General features: G+C 37.9%; 1 protein-coding gene across 3 annotated transcripts in view; it reads left to right on the forward strand.

Moving 5' to 3' along the window:
• Positions 1 to 7,025: 7,025 nt before the first annotated feature.
• The window catches only part of CNOT9 (CCR4-NOT transcription complex subunit 9), a 28,991-nt gene continuing 15,089 nt past the window's right edge, over positions 7,026 to 20,927 (forward strand). For 2 of the 3 annotated variants that reach the window (XM_063099864.1, XM_063099874.1), the window contains exons 1-4: positions 7,085 to 7,218; positions 16,221 to 16,400; positions 17,652 to 17,767; positions 19,169 to 19,278. In XM_063099864.1, coding sequence (XP_062955934.1) covers positions 7,195 to 7,218; positions 16,221 to 16,400; positions 17,652 to 17,767; positions 19,169 to 19,278 — 430 coding nt within the window. In that variant the 5' untranslated portion in view covers positions 7,085 to 7,194. Of the gene's footprint in view, positions 7,219 to 16,220; positions 16,401 to 17,651; positions 17,768 to 19,168; positions 19,279 to 20,927 lie in introns of all 3 variants that reach the window. The other variant, XM_063099884.1, reaches the window with a different exon arrangement.

Raw genomic sequence — 20,927 nt, forward strand, 5'->3', positions numbered from 1 at the left:
CTATACTTTTACACACACTGCAGTTATGTCTACAGAGTTCTTACTGTGGTCAGGTCTACAGGATTTTTATGTACTCTACCCATCCAAAACCCTCCTTAATTTCTTCTCCTGGCTCTAAAATCAAGGCTCAAGGCCTCTTTAAGAAGATTTTCATAACTACTTTTCACTTGTTTCTCCTCCATATCCATACTGAGACTGTTTAAATCCTTCTTTATCTTCATGTTGTACTCTGTGCTTACTTAACCTGTAGTATTCATCACACTGTATTATAAACTGTCTGTTTACTTCTTTGTCTTTATCTAGACTTTGCCATATAAAGACAGGGAATTTGTTCTTCAATCTCTGTACCCCGCTAGGTCAGTGTCTAACAGACAAGAAACAGAAACAAACTGTTCAAGAATAATGAGCAAATAAACAACATTAATTTTATTCAATTTGCTGTTAAAATATACGACAGCAGATACTGGTATCCTAAATCCATTTTAAATATCACCATGTACCTTACAAAAGTATTGCTATACACTATATGACATACATGTAACTTACACGTTGAATACATCTAAGATTTTTCTACGTGCATCTGAACTCCACTAAATAAAAAGCTGTCCTCATATCTTGTTAAGAAGTCAATGGAAGAAGAATCATTTATGAAGAATAGAATTAATATGCAGTTACAGAATACATTATTAAAAAAATTAGTAAGCTTGCCCAAACTGGGATTCATTGCTCAATGAAGAAAATCCAGTATTAAGAGTCGTACCTCTTGTCAAATTCCTTACATGTTATTATCGGTCAGGGTGCCAAAATAAAAGGGAATACAAAACTCCATTATCTTAGTGTTTACCTTACAGACCAAAAGTAAGTAACAGTCATTAACCTTAACAACAAAACATAGCAAAAACTTATTACTAAAAAATGACAGGAGACTGGCCAGTTTGCTCAGTTGGTTTAGAGCATGGTGCTGATAACAAGGTCTATCACTGTACAGGAGAGTCGCCAAAAAAAAAAAAAAAGGGACATTACTTAATAAACTTTAGAGATGAAGATTTCAAAGTTCATTAAAGTATATAAGAAATAAAAAATGTTATTGGTTACTTTTTCTATCTACTTCTCTATGCCTCTCAAACCCTTTGATTCAGTTTTGGTTAACTGTATAAAATCTTACTTAAGATACTGAACATTTTCTTACCCATTTCTACTAGCAGCCTCTTCTAAGAAAAAAAAAAAAACTAAAAGATGCAGGACATAAAATTGGTGGAACTAATATAATAAACCTTTTTATTAATGCCTCAATTTAGTCCATTATGTGGTTTTACACTAAATCAATTAATGAGATCTACTTTTGTATGCTCATCATATTATCAAGGTTTGCCCTACTTGGTTAAGAGAAAAAAACTGTTTCTTTTCAGTATAAAGCATGATCCAGTAACAGTTAAACTTTCTATGAACCTAAGACAAAGACAAGTTTTCCTTGAACTTTGTAATGCTAATTATATTATCAAAGCAATCCTAGGAAGACAAAAGATAATTAAAGTAAATTATTCTTCAAGCATGTCCAAAGAGATTCCCCTTTCCCTAAATTTCTTCACAATTATCAAAATTACTGTTCCACTTTGAGCATTCTATGAAAGTTCATTCAATAATACTGGCAAAAATGTTTCTTTACCCTGTACATTCATTTAAATGCTCACATTTTAGGTACTACTTTGAAAACATCCTGAACCAGAGGGCATTCTGCAATAGAGAAAGCACACTAAAGCATAAACTATTACTAAAAAATAAATACAGAAAATTGTCAATTCTTGATAATTGCACGCTCTAAAACAAAACATACCTAAAACAAAAAACATTACTTACTTTTCAGTGACTCTTACTGAAAAACCCTATGTAAAAACAATTCACCTTTATTCTGATCCTTGTGCCAAAGGCAATGCACTCCTCTTGGGAAACTACTCATATTCTGCAGCTATGCCAGTTCTCCAGGAGCCATCACCTCAGCTAAAGAAAATATAAGTGTGCCTTTTTAAAAGAATCCAATATACAAAATTAAAACTTAAAAAAAAAAAAGTGATCATTTATACAACGAAGATTAACCCCTTGCTTATTTAAAAACCACAAATTACATTACTGAAAATATTTAAAACATGATAAACAACACGCATAAACACACGCATGATCAACAGAACTTTAAGAATATATCTACTGTGCAAAATGAGGGAATATGGGAGGAGCCTGCATCTTGATCAACTTGTGTCCTGTTTATTTCTGCTACATTTTGAAACTAAGGAGTCAGTAAAAAAAGAGTATATCCTTTGTTGACTTTATAAACATTATTACATAATGTCTTAGGTCTTAAAGCACAGCTTCCATGATATGTCTATACAAATTTCAAAAGGTGGGTTAACTTGGTGCTTTCACTTTTCTTTCAAAACTAACTTCATGGGTTTGCTTCTCAAATTCAGGTCTCTCTAAGCCTGAACTAGCCCTGAAGTTCTACCCCAACATCTGACTGCCTATGTAACATCAACTTTAAACTCATTTGTTCATTTAGTAAAAAATTATCTACTGAGATATCCCAGTTTGAAGGCACTGTGGTAGGGATACAAATGTGAAGATGATACAGCCCATGACCTCATTAAGAGGCTTCTAGACATCCCAACTTTTGTCCTTGCCCCGTCATTCAGGCAAGAAATCTTAGCTTTAACCTCTTTCTAGTCTATCCCAAACCCAGTCTTTTCATAGTTACTATTACTGATTCAGAAACTCATCCCTTTGCCATCGTCACCCAATATTTATTATGCAACATTTACTAAGCACAGTGCTAAGTGCCATAAAGGCATTATTTCATTTAATTTTCACAATAATCCTAAGGGGTAGGGATTATTATTATCTCTGTCTTACAGATGAGGAACTGAGGCTTACAAAAATTAAGTAATTCATGCATGCATTCGATAAGAGATAAAGCTATGCCTAATACCTGAGCCCACGTTTTCAACTACCACTGTTCATCCTTATCGATGAATTGTGTCAATCACTTTCCAGTCTCCATTTGCTCAACAATTTTCCACCAACAAATCCTTTACACTACAATAACCTTTCTAAAAAACTACTCTTTCTACCTCTTACCAACTAAAGTACATACTAGTTGTCTTAACTTTCTCCCTAAAGCAGAGTGAAAGGAGGAAGGGGCATAATGCACAGATGAAGAACTTGTGTACTCCAACAAAATAACAAGCACTTAGTAAGTGCTAAATACTTACTATTGATGCTACTTCTCTCCCATACATTTTTAATAGCTTATCACTACCTAGAGAACAAATTCGAATGTCTGTGTTTGGCATTCACACACTCCCTATTTTTTTATTTCCTATTTTCCAATGCAAATCCTATTTTACACACTTTAAAATTATTAAATTGTAATATTTCCTTCCTCATCCACCAACAACTGACTTAAATATGGAATTCTTCTTTATCTATTTATAGAAAACTTTCATTGGTCTCATAGTTTAATCTTCTGTTCAAATATAAAAACCACTACTGTGACTTTTAACGGCTCTTTCCTTAAAAAAAGATCCATAAAACAAATGTACAAAGGAGATAAAATTAGTGTTGTGACTGAAAGTAAAGAGGAAAGTTGACCTACATAAAACTTATCTCCAATTCGAAGAGTCTAAAATCTTGGGTTTTATGATATAAAATGGGTAAAAGTATCCAGCTGGAAAACTTTGTTTTTCTCTTATGTGTCCTTCAATTTGTCTGCAGAATGAAAAGTGTTTGTCATGAGATGACAAGAATATCAGTAAGCTGGTGCTTCCAAAAGGCACAATGATTCCTACAGCAAGTTCCAGTTTACTTATTCATCCAACAAATTATTGAGAAATGAAAGTCACTAGCTTACAGGAGACATACTTTAAGTAATCAGTAAATACATAATCACAAGTTCTGAAAAATGATATAAAGTAAAACACAGAGCATGATGAAACTTAAGATTGAAGACTTAGGGACAGAGAGTAGAGAACACCAAGAGAAGCTTCCACGAGAAAGTACCACTTAAGTTGAAAATTGAAGAATGAATTGATTGTGGGGTGGTGGTGCTGGAACAATCCAGGCAAATAGAACACCATGTGCAAAAGCCTCATTTGGAAAATAACTTGGCATAACTAAGGAAATTAAAAGCAGTGTGGCTGGAGTTTAGTGAGGGAGATGAGGATGGTAGAAGATGAAGCTACTGAAGCAGGCAAAAAACCAGGTTATAGAGTATTGTGGATCCCAGTAAGGATTTTTAATTTTATCCTAAATGTAATAAGCACTTAACAATGGGAAATTCACTGAAGAGTTTTAAACAAAGAAATGATATGTTACTGCTGAATGGAGAAGTGATGTGGTTTGTTTGGGTTTGGGGAGGTGAGCAGAAAGGAGCAAGAATGGAAGAAAACAAGGCAACCAGATATATTTGGTTTTATTACATAAAATGGGTAAAAGTATCCAAAGCTGGAAAACTCTTTGTTTTTCTCTTATGTGTTCTTTAATTTGTCTGCAGAATGAAAAGTGTTTGTCATGAGATGACAAGAATATCAGTAAGCTGGTGCTTCCAAAAAGCACGATGAAGGGCAGGCCCATGGCTCACTTGGGAGAGTGTGGTACTGACAACACCAAGTCAAAGGCTAAGATCCCCTTACCAGTCATCTTTAGGGAAAAAAAAAAAAACCAAAAGGCACAATTCCTACAGCAAGTTCCAGTTTACTTATTCATTCAACAAATTATTGAGAAATGAAAGTCAGTATTGAAGTTGTTCAGCTTATAATAACAATTACAATAATAATTGCTTACTGGTCATTTACTGCATGCCCTGTGCTTATCACGGTCATCTCATTTAATTCTCGTAACAATCCAATAGGGTGAAAACTCTTATTACTCCCATTTTACAGATGAGAATACTAGGAGCCAGAGAGATCAGTCCAGGTGAAAAAGGACTGTGGCTTGAACTAGAAAACTGATAGTGAGGATGTACAGAAATAGATTCAAGACATATATTGGAAGTAGCAGATAGAACTTAGGATATGGATACATGGGATAAGGGACAAATCAAGAATGCCTTTCAAGTTTCTAGCCTGTATAACCGGACAAATGGATATGCTATCTAATGAAATGGGACACTGGAGGAGAAAGACTTTGGGTCTGAAGAGAAAGATCAAGACTTTGGTTTTAGACATGTTACATCTGAAATTTCTAAGAAAAAATATCAAGCTGAGATGTCAAGCAGACTGCTAGCTATTTAGATATGGAGCTGAAAACAAAGGGAATAGGCTGGAAATAAAAATTCTTAAGTCATCAGTACTATATATAGATGAGATTTAAAACTTCGGGAGGAATAGAAGAATAAAAGAAGAAAACCTAGGACTGAACCCAAATATTCATTTCAGTTCATCAAACATCTCTAAGACAACTGATTACTTTTATGTCACTGGGTCTTTCAGTCCTCTTTCAATTTTACCTTTTAGCAGAATGAAACACTTGATGACTTCTTTCATCTCTTGCAAGACTCAATCTCCACTATCCAGTTATTAAACAAGTATCTCTCAATGCTCCATCATAGGTCCCCTTCTTTTCTAGCACTATACTCTCTTTTAGACAATTTCATCCACATTCATAGCTCCAACTATTATCAACATGGCTGATGATATACATACCTATAACTACGAGGGTACTTCAAAAACTTCACGGAAAGATTTGTATTGTCTTTTAATTCCTCTGTTCTCCAACCTAGTATATCCAACTGCCTACTCGACTGACTCTTCGGTATCTCTTCCAGTTAGCCACCCCAAAAAAGGCATTTACACAGAGCTAAAATTGTGAGAGGTTTACCAAAACACCACGTCTCCGGAACAGAGGACCTTACAATTATTTCCTTTCATGGATCATGATTAAAATAAGTTAACCTGACAACCTGATCTGATGGCTAGAGATGGGGAGCAACCAAATGCACGACAAGAATACAATTCATGCCTTTTACTGAGGGTTAGAAGGAAGAAGAAAGTGAAGAATGGTCAAGAGAATGACTGTCACGTCCAAGGCCTGATGAATGTAAGTCAACGGAAGTCACCTGAAGAGACAGCAGGCCTTGTTAAGGGGCAAGCGGTGGACGACGACAGCCCCAGAGAAAAGGGGCCAGGTTCGGGCTGCGGAGGGAGCAAGTAACAGTAAACACCAAGTTAAAGGAGAGGGAAAGCCGGGGGTTGGGGGGCTGAACCCAAGTGGAGTACCTATGAGGCTGGGGGAGCGTCGAAGGGCTGAGGACCTGCTGAGCAGCAGCGGGGCGAACTCCCGAGGAGTGAACGCCGAGTGGGCGGACCGCACAGGAGGGAGTGTAGCTAGAGGAAACGGCTCAATTGAGAAGCTACCTGGGCCCGCCTTACCTGTGCCTGAGTGCCTGGAGTCCCCGGACAGGCCTGCCGGAAGCACAGAGTCAGCGCGGAGGGCGAGAAGCTGGGTGTAGAGAAGGAAGGGACACCGAACTCAAGGGACTGAGGTCGCTCGCTCCCCCAAGTCAGGGAGAGCGGCTGATGGCGGGAACTGCGACCACACGCAAACACGCACGCACGGACGCACACTCGACACGACCAGCCCAGGCGAGTGCGCGCAACACGCTAACTCCACCCCCTCTACGCCCTCGCCCCGCCCAGCACCAAGCGAGGCCTAACCCAGGCAGCCACGCCCCTGCCGTGACTATAGTACGCATGCGCACTTTCCTCTTCACCCAATTTCGACCTCCCACCGTTTCCCTCCTACTCATCACAGTCGGGCATGCGCGATACTTGTCTTCTCGGGACTGCCCAGCTTTTCCCGCCCTTCACTGGTCTCCGGAGGAGGGCCAAAGTTCACGCCCCTCTCTGGGTATACCTGTTAGATGTCGGAGAGATGGGGACTAGTAGATCCTGGAAGTCCTTTCGGTCCTGAATCTTAAGGGGCAAAAGACATACTCCGGGAGTGTTAACCAGGACGAAGGCCAGGAGAAGGGAAGAGGTTGTGTGGGCGGGGTCGGGGTGAGAGGTCAGAGTGCTGCGAAGGGGGCGGAGCGAGCCGGAGGCGGATGGCGGCTTCGGAGGCTCATCGTCTTCGGCGGCAGAGGCGCTGAAACGGGGACGCGAGTCTGGTGCGTCCGGCGGAGGAAGGAGAGCGGCGGCCCCTCCCAACATGCACAGCCTGGCGACGGCTGCGGTGAGTGACTGGGCCACCCGACACGGACCCGGAATCCCTCCTTGGCCAGCGTTTCGGCCTGCTCTCCTAGCTCCCTGTGACTGGTCCAAGTCCTGCTCCTTCCGCCCGGGTCCTTGCCGCGCCTTGGCTGTGGTGGAGCCGGCCCCCACTTTCCTTGCCGGACGCCTCTCGCGGCCTCCCGCGCGCCACATCTCGTTCTTTTTCTTGAGCCGGGGCCTGGTCCCGCGCCGGTAGCGCCTCTTTCGCGGCCATGGCAGGCCATTCATTGATTCATTGCGCTGACCAGCAGTTTCAGGGCGCCAGTTGTGTGCTGGGTGCCGGCGTGGATGAGGGGAATTCCGTGGCCAGTCTGACGTGTCCCGTGCTCTCGGAACTTACCCCCTAGGCACATAGCAGCAGGAAGGAAATGGCTTCTAGTTCAAACCACTTGCTTTATATATGGAAAACCTGAGGCATAAATATTGCATCTGACTTACGGTTCTCAGCGTTAAAAACCCTTCTCGCATGTCTCCTTTTACCAGCGTGATATTTTAATAAGAAAAAGAGATCGTGTAATTCACCTGTCTGAAGTAATCCTATAGCTTCCCATTGCATTTAGGTAAAGTCTGGACTCTCTGTCATGACCTACAAGGCCCTGTATGATGTGGTCCTTACCTACATTTACAGCGACCTATAAGTCACTTGCCCGTTAAGCTCCAGATACACTGGCCTCCTTTCTAACCCTTCTACATGCACTTTCCCTTCCAAGGTGCGCTTTCTGGTCTGTATGCCTGGAATGCCCTTCTTATCCCTCTCCACTTACACAAGAATGCTCTTCTTACACACACACACACACCCCATACCCATGTGTACAGAACTGGCTCAACTTCCCTCAGGTCTCTGCCTAAAATCTGCCTCAGTGGCCTTCCCTGACTGATCACCCTACTCAAAGTAGTTCTGTAAACCCTAATTTTTCTCTGTTAGAGTACCCTTTACAGCACTGATCCCAGTGTGTAATTATTAGATTCATTTATTTTTTTGTTGTCAGTCTCCGACTTGAGGGCAGACACGGATCGTGTGGGTGCCAGGACCGTTCATCGTACAAGATAAGGACTCAAATGCTTTGCTAAATGAAAGAATATAGATGAGGGAGGTGAACAGTGAGAGCACATAGCCATCATGGGAAAAATGGGTCTTTTTATTTGAGCCTACTCTCCTTAAGGCCAATTCCACTTTTTCTGTTTCACCAGAAGGAAGTGATTTAAGGAGGGTAATGTACTCAGGTGCATTATCAGCTAAAATGACGTGATTACTAAATAGAGCACCCAAAATTATCTTGACTTTAAATATAAAAAGTGAAAAATTGAGCCAAGTGTCACTAAGCTGAAAAAAACATTGTTTTTTGAGACTTGATCTCTATGATCTTGTTATTTCCAGGGCTGGTGGTATCTCTGCCCCTTGTCACCATGTTTCTAAGTGTTCGTAATTATTCAAAGTGGAGAGGTATCTTTTATATCTCTTAATTATATTGCAATTATGACTGCAATTTCCCTAGTTTTTTTTGTTTTCTTCTCCTAAATTATACATGTAATTTGGGAAGAAGCAAGTTGGAAGATGAGGTTGCTGCTGGTAGGGAAGAGGCAGGTTAAACAAGGGAAATTTTTCTAAGGTTGGCTCGTCCATCTCTTAAAATCTGATTGTGTCTTCTCAATATTTGTACTGTACCATTTATACCAACCCACTCTTTTCCCTGTGCTTCCCCAGATTCTGTATCTATTCAATTGCTTTTATTTTCAGTTGCTCCCTAATGCATCTTTTTGAAAAGCCATTGAAACTCTGGTACATTACTTATGATAAGTACTAAGTACACGTTTCTTCTATTAAGTTTACAATGCCTTTCATTAACTTAAAAATTTGTACTTTTAGATGAACTTTTATTTGTTATGTCATTTGGGCCACACAGCAGCTCTGGCAAGTTTATTTGGGCTGCTCATTAGAATATTTGATTAGTGAGGAAAGAGACTAAAACATAGAAAGTTGAAATACCTCTTTCTCAATCCTTCATGCCTTCCATTAGATCAAATTGCTTGTATTATTATTATTATTTTTTTTTTTTTTTCAAAGATGACCGGTAAGGGGATCTTAACCCTCAACTTGGTGCTGTCAGCACCACACTCTCCCAAGTGAGCCAACCGGCCATCCTTATATAGGGATCCGAACCCGTGGCCTTGGTGTTATCAGCACCACACTCTCCCAAGTGAGCCACGGGCTGGCCCAATATTATTATGATCTGGGTAAAAGGACAGTAATGATGTGTGTCATTTACTAGAAATTGAGAGGAAGAGTTAATAATACATGCAACAGTGCCCACAATGATCTAAGCCTCTTCAGAAGATGCTTACTTTTTGCCTAATAACGAAAATTTGTATTTATGTGTGTACCTTTATATATCTCTTTTTTAAAATAGTAGGCAAATCATCACTTCACCTAGAGAGATAGAAAGTACTATCAAGAAGAATGTGATACATGCAAATGCAAGATGTTATTCACTAGAGGGAGAAATTGAGACAGTTTGGGAAGTATCTTATATTTCAACTTGAGTAGTATTTTATTATTATGCTGAAAATGTATAGTACAGTAGGCTCTTGTCATGTTTTACAGAATACATTCTAACCTCTTCATTACTGCCACCATAGAATATAATTTTCTTTTTTCTGTCCTCTATTAAATAGGGATGGCAAAACCACACAGGATTATTCTTAAGGTTAAATAAGAAAAACAAAGTGCTCAGTGGTTGTCTAGGTTCACTCACTGGTTAAATGACTTGCTCCCAGACTTCATCCTTGGGACTCTAATTCCTGCCTCGATAAAGTATCATATCATTTTGTTATGGACCATGGAGGTTGCTTCAGATTAATAAAACTGCAAATCTTCACATGCCATAGGCCTTTTGTAGTGGATGTTATGCTAATGAAACAGCCAAAGGTAAGCCTTTAGGAGATGAATTAGGCTTTTTTTTTTTTTTTATTTCCCCACTGATTTCCACTGGTAATTCCAGCAGTCTTTCTCACTCTCCACCTAAGCAGCAACATCATTAATCATTTCATATCTTTTTGTTGAAGCTGTGATGTCTTTACAAGTGCCCTCCTCTTTGGCAAGTAAAAGGAACACTGCACACTCTAAAGGATGTAATTGACTGTCTCCGCTTGAGTCTCCTGTTGAAACTTTAAACAAATTGCCTAACTTCTCTTTGCTTGTTCATCTCCATTTTTAAGAAATTATTTTGAAAAAAACAAAAAACATTCTTCTGACTCTTATTTTACAAAGTTATGTGAGGAATTAAGCTAACTTAATACTTTCAGCACTATTTAGAAAGTGCATTTTCTTGAAATATCATTATGTTGACACTCAAAGCCATGTGTTGAGCCACCTCCAGACTTGGAAAAATAATTTGTTTCAGTCTAATCCCATTCATATCTTTATTCACTGTCACATATTCATTGGTAAGAAAACAAACATATTTTAACCCTTGCACATAAAGTTATATTGATAATTCGGCTATTTTCTGTTTAAGAAAACCATCTACATCAATTTTTTAATTTAGTCAAAGGGAGAGAGAAATAATTTTCTTTTTATTTAGGGATAAATGTGAGTGTGTTTTATATAGAATAACTCCTAAATATCTTTTTACTTTTCAAGTGTTAAGATCTTTCAGAGGTAGAAGGCCAACTGTCAGTACCCTGTGTTTGTGACACTTGGAGTTTGGTGACTCACTTTGATAAATGTTTTGCCTGTGCTGAGCTTTGTTGAAAGAAAAAAAGTGTTACTTTGAAATACATTTTCCATTTACAAACCATTAAACAGAAAAGGAGGGAACAGTTCCCTCCCAAAGTTTGATAATATAAGCATTGATTTTTTTAACACATCTGTTAAAAGGAAAGGACTGTTGGCTTTAGCAGGTTGTAATTAATAATATACGGTAATGTATGATAGACCCCTTTTCTAATCTTGGAAGTTAAGTGTGGAGGATGATAGGTAATAATCTAAATCAGACTTCTTATAAATGGTTTTATGTGTCTGAGTATGTAATTGAATTCACTGTTTATCTAGATCAATTTTGTTAATGAGCTATGGCTTAACACAATATTAAACTTAAGTTCTGTTGAATTCTTAAAAAATAATTTCTTCAAGTTGGAGGAATATTTGTGATTTCAATCCTGTAGACCAAGTAGGACTCAATTCTATAGAGAAGTAGACTAGAGTTTACATCTAATTCTGACATACACTTGCTGTTACCTTGAGCATATTAGACCCCATTAACCTGTTTCCTCTTAGAATTTTGAGAATAAGGTGAGGTAATCCAAAGTGCCTGACACATAGTATGCTTAATAAATGTTACCATCTATTAATTTCTAGAAAAGGCAGACCTAATCGATAGCAGCAAAAAACATCCATGGTTGCCTGGGACTGGGTGTGGTGTTTACTGAAAGTGTCATTAAAGAACTTTTGCGGGAGGGCCGGCTGTGGCTCGCTTGGGAGAGTGTGGTGTTGATAACACCAAGGCTGTGGGTTCGGATCCCTATATAGGGATGGCCAGTTAGCTCACTTGGAAGAGCATGGTGCTGACAACACCAAGTTAAGGGTTAAGATCCCCTTACCAGTCATCTTTTTATAAAAAAAAAAAAAACTTTTGCAGGGATAATGGAAGTGTACACATTTGTTGAAATTCATTAAAATGTAGACTTAAAATGGGTGCACTTTTGTATGCAAATTACACCTCAATAGAATTTTTTTTAGAAGAACCTTTTAGTCTCTCACAGTAAGAACTAAATAAAGTAATTAAGGTTTTTGGAGCTGACCGAGATTGGTAATTATTTAACATAGTTCCCTCACTTTAATAATAATAAAATTGAGGCTTGGAAGATTAAATGACTCATACTAGGTCACACAATTCTTGAAATGGAAAAACTGGATTTTGAAGCCACTTCAAGCTCCCAGTCCAGGGTGCATTCCATTTATGTACTTATGCATTTACTTGTAAATTGAGGTCTTTCCTATTCTTTAAATTTGAGAAACAGATTCTTAATCCTGAGTCCATTGCATTGCAGGGAGTCTAGAGTTCCCTAAAATTAAGTGTAGATTTTTGTGGTTTTGCAATTGTATATTTTTCTGAGGAAAAGATCCATTGTTTTCATTTGATTCTTAAAGGGTCTGGGCCTCAAAAAATGTTAACCTCCATTCTTGTGGTTAGTATCCTGCTATTATTGTTAACGTTTTTAAGTTATGTAATCTCCAGAAGGGAAGTCATAGGTAAATCTGATTATGTGCCATTGGGCAGTGTGTGCTACTAAATTGAGTTCCATATCAGCCACAACCTCAGAAATGTATTAGTAAATTAAAACTTTAAAAAGTTGTAGCATCTGAACTAGGAAACTTTAGAAGTAGAGAGTGGGATGAGGATGAAATCTGCCAACTTTTGTCTACCCATAGCTTCATCAGTTGAAATGAGGGTAATAACCACTTTGTGATTATTAAATGAAACTGTGTTTTTTTGTTTTTTTTTTAAGTTCAACACAGTTCCCTGTCTTCCCTTGCTCACCCTCCCCCTTTCACTTCCCACCCTTTTAGGAAGACATCAGTTTTCAGATTCTTCTGTTTTTGTGAAAGGTGTGCCTAAATAACTCTTGGGGTTCAGAAGGAGAATAAGACACACTTTGACTTTTTATTACTGTCAAGGTCTACTGAGATACTAGATTTATGCTTTGGTGTTTTATTTAGGGATGATGTCCAAAATATTTTACCAATTATCTGGTAATATAAATTAATGTATAAGTCAGTACAACTCAAAATGTAAAGCAATTTTCCCTTAACTAAATTCCTATGTGTATGTTATAAAATTGCTTGTTGATGTTTGTGCATATGTGTGTGTGTGTGTGTGTGTGTGTGTGTGTCCGTGGCTCTCACTAGCTAAATTATGCCCTTGTCTTGACACAGGGAAATATGTCAGACTATTTTACTGACTTTCCCATTAAAGTGATGCTTATTAAGTGCTTTTTTATCTCAATAAGTAGAGAATTTTTCTTAACATTAACAATATTATTCATGGTACCAAGTGTTCTTTTAGATTCTGTTGAACTAATAGTAATAACATTTTAATTTTTGTCTGAGATTTTTATGCATTGACTATCTCTATTGTCTAGCTCAAAGGAATATTTTTATTAGAAAGTCATCTTTAGGAGAGGGTGGGGCTTGCAAAAAAAAAGTCATCTTTAGATCCAATCTAATCTTTCAGGCAGATGAGAAGCAGCATTAGCAAAGCAGTTGAGAGTATGGGCTCTGTTGCCAGACTGCCTGGGTTCAATTCGTGGCTTGCCATTTAAGTTTTAAATAACTTCTCTGCATCAGTTTTCTGATCTATAAAATGAGGGTGATGATTTAGGACAGTGCTAACAGTAAGCACTACATGTGTTAGCTCCTATTTTTATTTTTAAAATAATTGTATTTATCCCATTACTGTTGGGTATTCAGTTGGCTTACCTGACTGCTGCTATTAAATTTGGGATGAAATTCAACAGGGATGATGAGAAGGATCCCTACCCCAGATATATCCTAGCACCAAACTGCCCACCTGTTGCTGGATTGGCTGCACAACCCAGAGCACCAAGCTAGTGCCTACGAAGGCCACATTACTACCCACCTGACGTGGTTCTAACTCTGTTAGGACCAAAGTCCCATGGAGACTGCAGCTCCCACATTTAGTCTCATAAGTTGGATTATGAGGTGGCAGCAGGTAGCCATGGCCTTAGGAACCAAGTAGTCACCAGGCATTGGCCTTCCAGAGTGCCAGCACAACTGCCAGGGGCACTATCTCCTCTTCTGGCATTAGAGCAGCTTTAGAAAGGGAATATCTGAAGATAGGACGTGTGTTCAGGAGCTATGGTGTGGCTACTAGGGCAGGATGGGATATGGGGTGCCGAATACAATTCACAGACTGGATCTGGTGTGGGTGATAGAATTTGCTGATGGTGGTGTCTATGTGACAAGACTTTGGGGAGAGTTGACTGGAATGGGTACTGACTAATCAGGAAAGATACCATATTGCTAGAGCATTATCTGTGGGGCCCCTTTAAGTTACTGGATTGTGAAATAGTCCAAGAGATTGTGGGCAGAAGACATAAAGCTAAATTTTAGCCCATGTTTCCACTGAGCTTTTAAGGTGATGTAACACTCTGAATAAACACATACCCTATCTTCTGGTAGGAAATACATTTCTAAAAATAGTTTTTAAGTTGAGGGCCTATCTGTAGCAGCATAGAAAGGGCAAGTGCTTGGACAATACTGCTGTTGCTGTTGGGAGGGAGAGAAAAAAAGCTGCTCTTTTCTATCTGTTGTTTTAAGAGCTTATGATTCCTTGAGGCATATCACCGATGGGAGTTACAAAACAGCTTTCAGCAGATTGCTGTAAGGCACTTAAAGAAGGCTTAAGCTGCATGGTATTTCAGTCCATTTAGCAGAACACGTTGTGGTTCATTCTGTCAGGCAAGATAAACGATTAACATCAAACTAAAAGCTTATAATCAAGCTTCTATTTATAGAAGGCCATTATTTAGGCTGGATAGAATAAATTTGAGTTCACCTCAAAGTCCACGTTATACTTCATTCTGTGCTTCAACAAAAGCAGTTCTTTTTCTTCCTGTCTTTCCATCTGTGCAATGGGTAGGTCATCATTCTATCACACTAAGTAAGGTGTAGTGGGAACTTGTAAGTACTATAAGAAGCTATGTAATACAGTTCAAAAAAGCATTGGAATATGCAACTTCATACCCAGGTAAATTGAGCAGGTTAATTCCTCTGAGCTTTAGTGATCTCATCTGCAAGTGTAGATACCTTTTTTTTATTATTTTTTTTAATCTACCTACCCTTTTATTTCTCATAGTTTGGGGGAATTACATGAGAAAATATTGGGCATAAGGAATAGAAATCACCATGAATTTGTTAGAAGTTTAGAGCTTAGTTGTAGCAATTGTAATCATTTTTCTAGTCTGCCTTCTTATTTTCCAGGTAAGAATCATTAAGGAACTTGAACAAGGTCACAAAGTTATTTGACAAGTGTGGAGAAGTATAGAAATGCCTGAATTTAAAGGGAATATTGTGGTTCTTTAGCATAGTAATGAAAACATGTTCTATAAATCTGTTTGTGTAGTGCCTACATGAGTAAGTAATGAATGGTTCTCAAAGGGATGGAGGTAGAGTATATATAAGAATCATTAGGAGAGATAGGTTTTCCAAATTATATAGGTTTTCTGCTCTATGGAGGGGGATGTCAGAATTACTGGGGAGGAATCAGTAACAAGTGGGGAGGGTGTAAATTTTTTTCTCTCTCAAAAACTATTATAGGCATATGGTTAAAAAAGAAAAAGGTTTAAACTATGCAGAAGGTTTTATTATGTACAGTGAAAAATAAGTCTCTCATATAGATCCCCAACCTTAGAGTTAACGACTATTAACAGTTTCTTATGTGTCCTTCTGGAAAAGTTGAATGTAAATATATAAGGATATTTATGTATACATTAATGGAAGCATATTACATATGCTGTTCTGTGCCCCTTTTTTGTTGTGTTTTGTTTAGTATCAGTACATATAGAACTAACTCTTTTAAAGGACTACATAGTATTTCATTATAAAGATGTACCAATACATATTTAACCAGTCCCTTATTGATAGATATTTGTTAGTTTTCTGCTTTCAAAACAGTGCAACAGTAAACATCCTGATATGTCTTCAGTATAGCCTAAGTGTACCTACAGGATAAATTCCTAAACCTGGAATTATTTGAGGGTTTGTGTATTTTAGGTTTTCACTGATAGCTGCCAAAGAGGTTGAATTAGTTTATATCAAATGTGTATATGCAGAAAAGCTCTGCTAGTATTTATGAAAAATATATTCCCTCTAAAGCACTCTTGCAGAATAAGCTTGGTTTGACTCTAATAAACTCATGTTTACTTTCTTGTTTTCACCTGAAGCCTGTGCCAACTGCACTGGCTCAAGTGGATAGAGAAAAGATCTATCAGTGGATCAACGAGTTGTCCAGTCCCGAGACAAGGGAAAATGCTTTGCTGGAGCTAAGTAAGAAGCGAGAATCTGTTCCTGATCTTGCACCCATGCTGTGGCATTCATTTGGTACTATTGCAGCACTTTTACAGGTGGGTATATATCCATGAGTGGCAAGCAGTTCAGTTCTGTTCATCACACTGTGTGTCTCTCTTCCTTTGCCCAAATAATTTTGAAAACTTTAGGAGGATTCTTTAAACATTAGCGTTCATAAGGACCTATTTTAGAAAAGTTTAAGGTGTTTGTTAAAAAGCAGATTCTTGGATCCTACCGAGAGACTCAATTTAGTCAGTCTGAGGTAGTCCCTAAAATGTGTATTTTAACAAGCACTTCCCCACCCCCAGGTGATTCTGATGCAGATGGTCTAAGAACTACCCTTTGAGAAACACAGCTTTAGGATTTCTACAAGATAAATCTACATGACAGGGGGAAGAAGGTGGAAAGTAAGGTATAAGGACTGCAAGGTATATTCTGGTGAAAGAAAACGTTAAGATAAAGATATAATAGCAGTGGGAGTAAAGGTGGGTACACTTGTGCATTAAAGAAAAAATAACCAAAATTTGGTTCAGACCAGAATGGTCATTGGTGGGAAATAAACTGATACGATATAATCCCAAAATACCAAGGTAGTAGAATGATCATCCTTTAAACTATCGCCCCAAATTCCTAATAATTAGATTAACTTTTCAAATCTGTTAAGTAAATTCACATTCCATCTCTATTGCATGTACCCAAGAAACCAATCTTTGTTACAGGAACATTTTGTATGTAAACGTTTTACAGTTAAAATAAATGGAATTGTATATTCAGCAAATCATTACTTTGACAGAGAGAACATATTTTTACTGCTGTTTGTACATATTCCATTCATAGACCCATGTTCTTATCTCCCCCTTTTGCAGTTCCTGCCTATCCAAATTCTTTATGAGGCACTGTGGTTGACTTACTAACACTTTCTGGCCAGTGATCTCATTACTATAACTTAAAGCAAGATGCTGACAAAAGGAAGGATTATAAAAAATAAGAATCCCTCAAGTGAAAGCCTCAACAGTTGCGGGAAATAAGAGGAACTATAGATGACCACAGTTGCCTCCATAAAAATCTTCCTAGAGACATGTGTAGAAATGTCTTAGGTAGTTAGTCTTAGTCAAATAAGTCTGTAATGAAAGGATAGGGGCATTGTTTATTTCTATTTCCTCTTTGATGGTTCAGTTCTTGCAGTATATGTGGAATTAAGAGGTTTTTCTTTCTTTCTTTCTTTCTTCTTTTTGCTTTAGTACCATGGGAATTAATTTTATAATTAGTTATTCCTTGTTCATCTGGTGCTAATTTCCATTTTTTAGGAAATTGTAAATATTTATCCATCTATCAACCCACCCACCTTGACAGCACACCAGTCTAACAGAGTTTGCAATGCTCTGGCATTACTGCAGTGTGTGGCATCACACCCAGAAACCAGGTAAATGCCTTGGGTGAGTCGATGGGAAGAGATATCAAATATGGTCCTAAACTTTTGCTGAATGATGAAAGGAGGGACATTCAATGTGGAGTATATGTATGTGTATCGTCAGGACTCTTACTTACTTTTTAACCTATTAATAGCACATTTGTAGAACTTTAAAGGAGCAGTATTCGCATCACAGGAAAGGTAATTATGTATCAGGCGTACAGCACTTCTTCCTCCCAAATCTATGGTAGGTACATGTCATGGCAGTGCATGGCTTCAGTGAATATTTACACACTTTTTCCCACTGAACCCAGATTTGACTTCAGAATCCTTCTTAACATAGCATTTTAATCAGCCTCTGTAATAGATGGGAATTGGCATGCAGGTTGAAACATTTTTTGCCATCTTACCGTATCGGAAAAATTAAGGAAAGGGAATCCTGCTCAGGAATCTGCTTTGTGGCTCTTATAGCCCCTAAGAGACTTAATAGTCATCTTATTAAATCCTCTCCTATCTTTGTTCCTTATGAAATCTGAGTGCTAAGTTGGCGCTGACATTTTGGAGTGTTAGAGAGTTTACTAAGAAAAAGTTTTTTAAGCACTTAATAAAAATGCTTTGGGTGTTAAAAGTCTTGGGTATTGGCTCTCCTACAAGGTATAACTATAAATAATATATCGTAATAGACTGATGTTTGTATTAGTTATGAGGCATATTAGCTGCAGATTAAAATGTTTTCAGTATGCTTACTGTGTCTGAAATACCCTAACGAAAAAAGTGCATTTAAGCAACAGATAAACCTGATAATGGCCACTTTGTTGTCTTGGTTTATATGATTTTATCTGACTGCACCTGTGAATATTATTATTCAGTCGTAAATTAGGTGAGGGAGGTAATCTGGGAGAATCTCTTGGGCATTTAATAACATTTTACAACCTTTTTTTTCTTAATCTGCAGTTGGATAATCAGTTTTTTATGTACTAGTGCTGATTACAGGGAAAATCATGTTCTCTTAAACACTCCAGCCTAGACAGGTTTTTTAGCCTTGGCATATTGACATTTTGGGCTGACTAAGTCTTTGTGGTGGGAAGAGGAGGGCTGGAAGGGATGGTCCCGTGAGTTGTAGGATGCTTAGTGTCATCTCTGGCCTCTGCCCGCTGGATGCCAGTAGTGCTCAGTAACCCTCAGTTGTAGCAACCAAAACATCTCTGGACATTGCCTCATGTGCCCTGGGGGGCAAAATCACCCCATTTGAGAACCATTGGTCTAGACTGATGTCTAGTAACAGTCTTTCCTAAGGATTCCTTACTCTGGCAATGTTAAAGGCCTTAGAGAATTAGTCATCTGGAAATTTGAATGTTCAATACCCTTAGAAATCAGCTCTGGGTTCTGAGTGTGATTTTTTTTTTCTTCCAGGTCAGCTTTTCTCGCAGCACACATCCCACTTTTTTTATACCCCTTTTTGCACACTGTCAGCAAAACGCGTCCCTTTGAATATCTTCGGCTCACCAGCCTTGGAGTTATTGGTAAGTTATTAGGGTTGTTTTGCAAGCCAGAAATCCTCATTTATAATTGTAGTCTAAGTTGGGTGTTTCATCTTGCCTGTCAAAGCTTTTGTTCATCAGTTATTCATTTTTGTCATTGAGGTTGTCTCATTCACTAATAAATGAGTATCAGGAACATGATGACTCTTAGCAAGCAGCATTCTGAGTGTTGTTAATAAGGTTATGAGGCTCAACATTTACGATTAAATTCAACATATATGCAGAAACATTTACTGGAATTTTAGGGAAAGTAAAGAATAAGAACTCGATTCAACAAGTAAAGAGTATTATTATAGGAATAAGAGTTTGAATTTGGAATTTATTAATTTAATCTTTTGTCTCTCTCACTTCTAAGCTGCTCCCATAACTCCAGGGATTTATCTTCTTCTACTTCACACAGTTAAATTTTTTTGTGTTCAATTTTTTCATGTTTCTATATACATTTACTATGGGGGATGTGTGTAAACTACTTTTTATTTCAAATCTCAGATTCTGGGTAGTAAAGAACTGTCTTTGGACTTGTGGAATGTGATACAGTACATTCAAGAAGTTTTGTTTTCCAAACCACTCTTCCTTTCTCAATGTCTTTTTCTCTTAGTTTTTGCTTAGGTACTCATCAAAAAATAAGAACATTGATTACATAAACTTTTTGTTGGATTATGGTTTTTATGTTTAGCCTATGTTCACTTCCCTATGATTATAAACTATGAATCAGGAAACGTGATGTAAAAGTTTGGTATTTCTATGATATATTTCTCATATATTTTATTTTACTTTTAAGGAATAACCTTTAAGGAGTAACCATTATCTTACATACTCCAAATGAATGTTATTGCTTTTTACATCTCCCCCCAAGTGATACTCTAATTAGAAACTTTTTTCCCAATATAATTTTTTCTGCTTTTAAACTATAAAAATATCTCACAGGTTTTAAGAACAAGTAATTCCAGCCCAAAGAAAACATTTATATCCTTAACTCTGACTTAAGTCATCCTACTTCTGCTGTTTTTTTCAACCACTGCAGTGGGATGATGCATTTATGACGTGTGCTTCCAAAGTACTACGCCAATTATTTGCCCCTGTATATATTTCTGAAACTCAATTTCTCTAAGTCAATTTAGAGAATAAGCGGAAGGTGAATATTTGAGCGAAGGCGTTTTGCATATAGATGAAGGGTTATTATACAAGTCTGAATATAAATGATGTGATACATAAGATAAATTAGGAAATACTTGAAACTGAATAAAAATGAAAACACAAAATATTAAAATTTGTGAGATGTAGCTAAAGCAGGGCTTAGAGGGAAGTTTATAGCATTAAATGCTTACATTACGTCCACCCACCAAAAAAAAAAAGGTTATACTAGAAAAGAAGAGAGGTCTCCAATGATCTAAGCTTTCACCTTGAGAAATTAGAAAAAGAAGCATATTAAAACAAATCAAATGGAAGGAAATAATAAAGACTAGACATTTAATGAAAATGAGAACAGAAAAATGAGATAAAATCAATGAAACCAAAAACTGGGGCCGAGCCCGTGGCGCACTCGGTAGCGTGCTGCGCTAGCAGCGCGGCGACGCTCCCGCCGCGGGTTCGGATCCTATATAGGAATGGCCGATGCACTCACTGGCTGA

Source organism: Cynocephalus volans, chromosome 1, assembly GCF_027409185.1.
Source record: "Cynocephalus volans isolate mCynVol1 chromosome 1, mCynVol1.pri, whole genome shotgun sequence".
Lineage (NCBI taxonomy): Eukaryota > Metazoa > Chordata > Mammalia > Dermoptera > Cynocephalidae > Cynocephalus > Cynocephalus volans.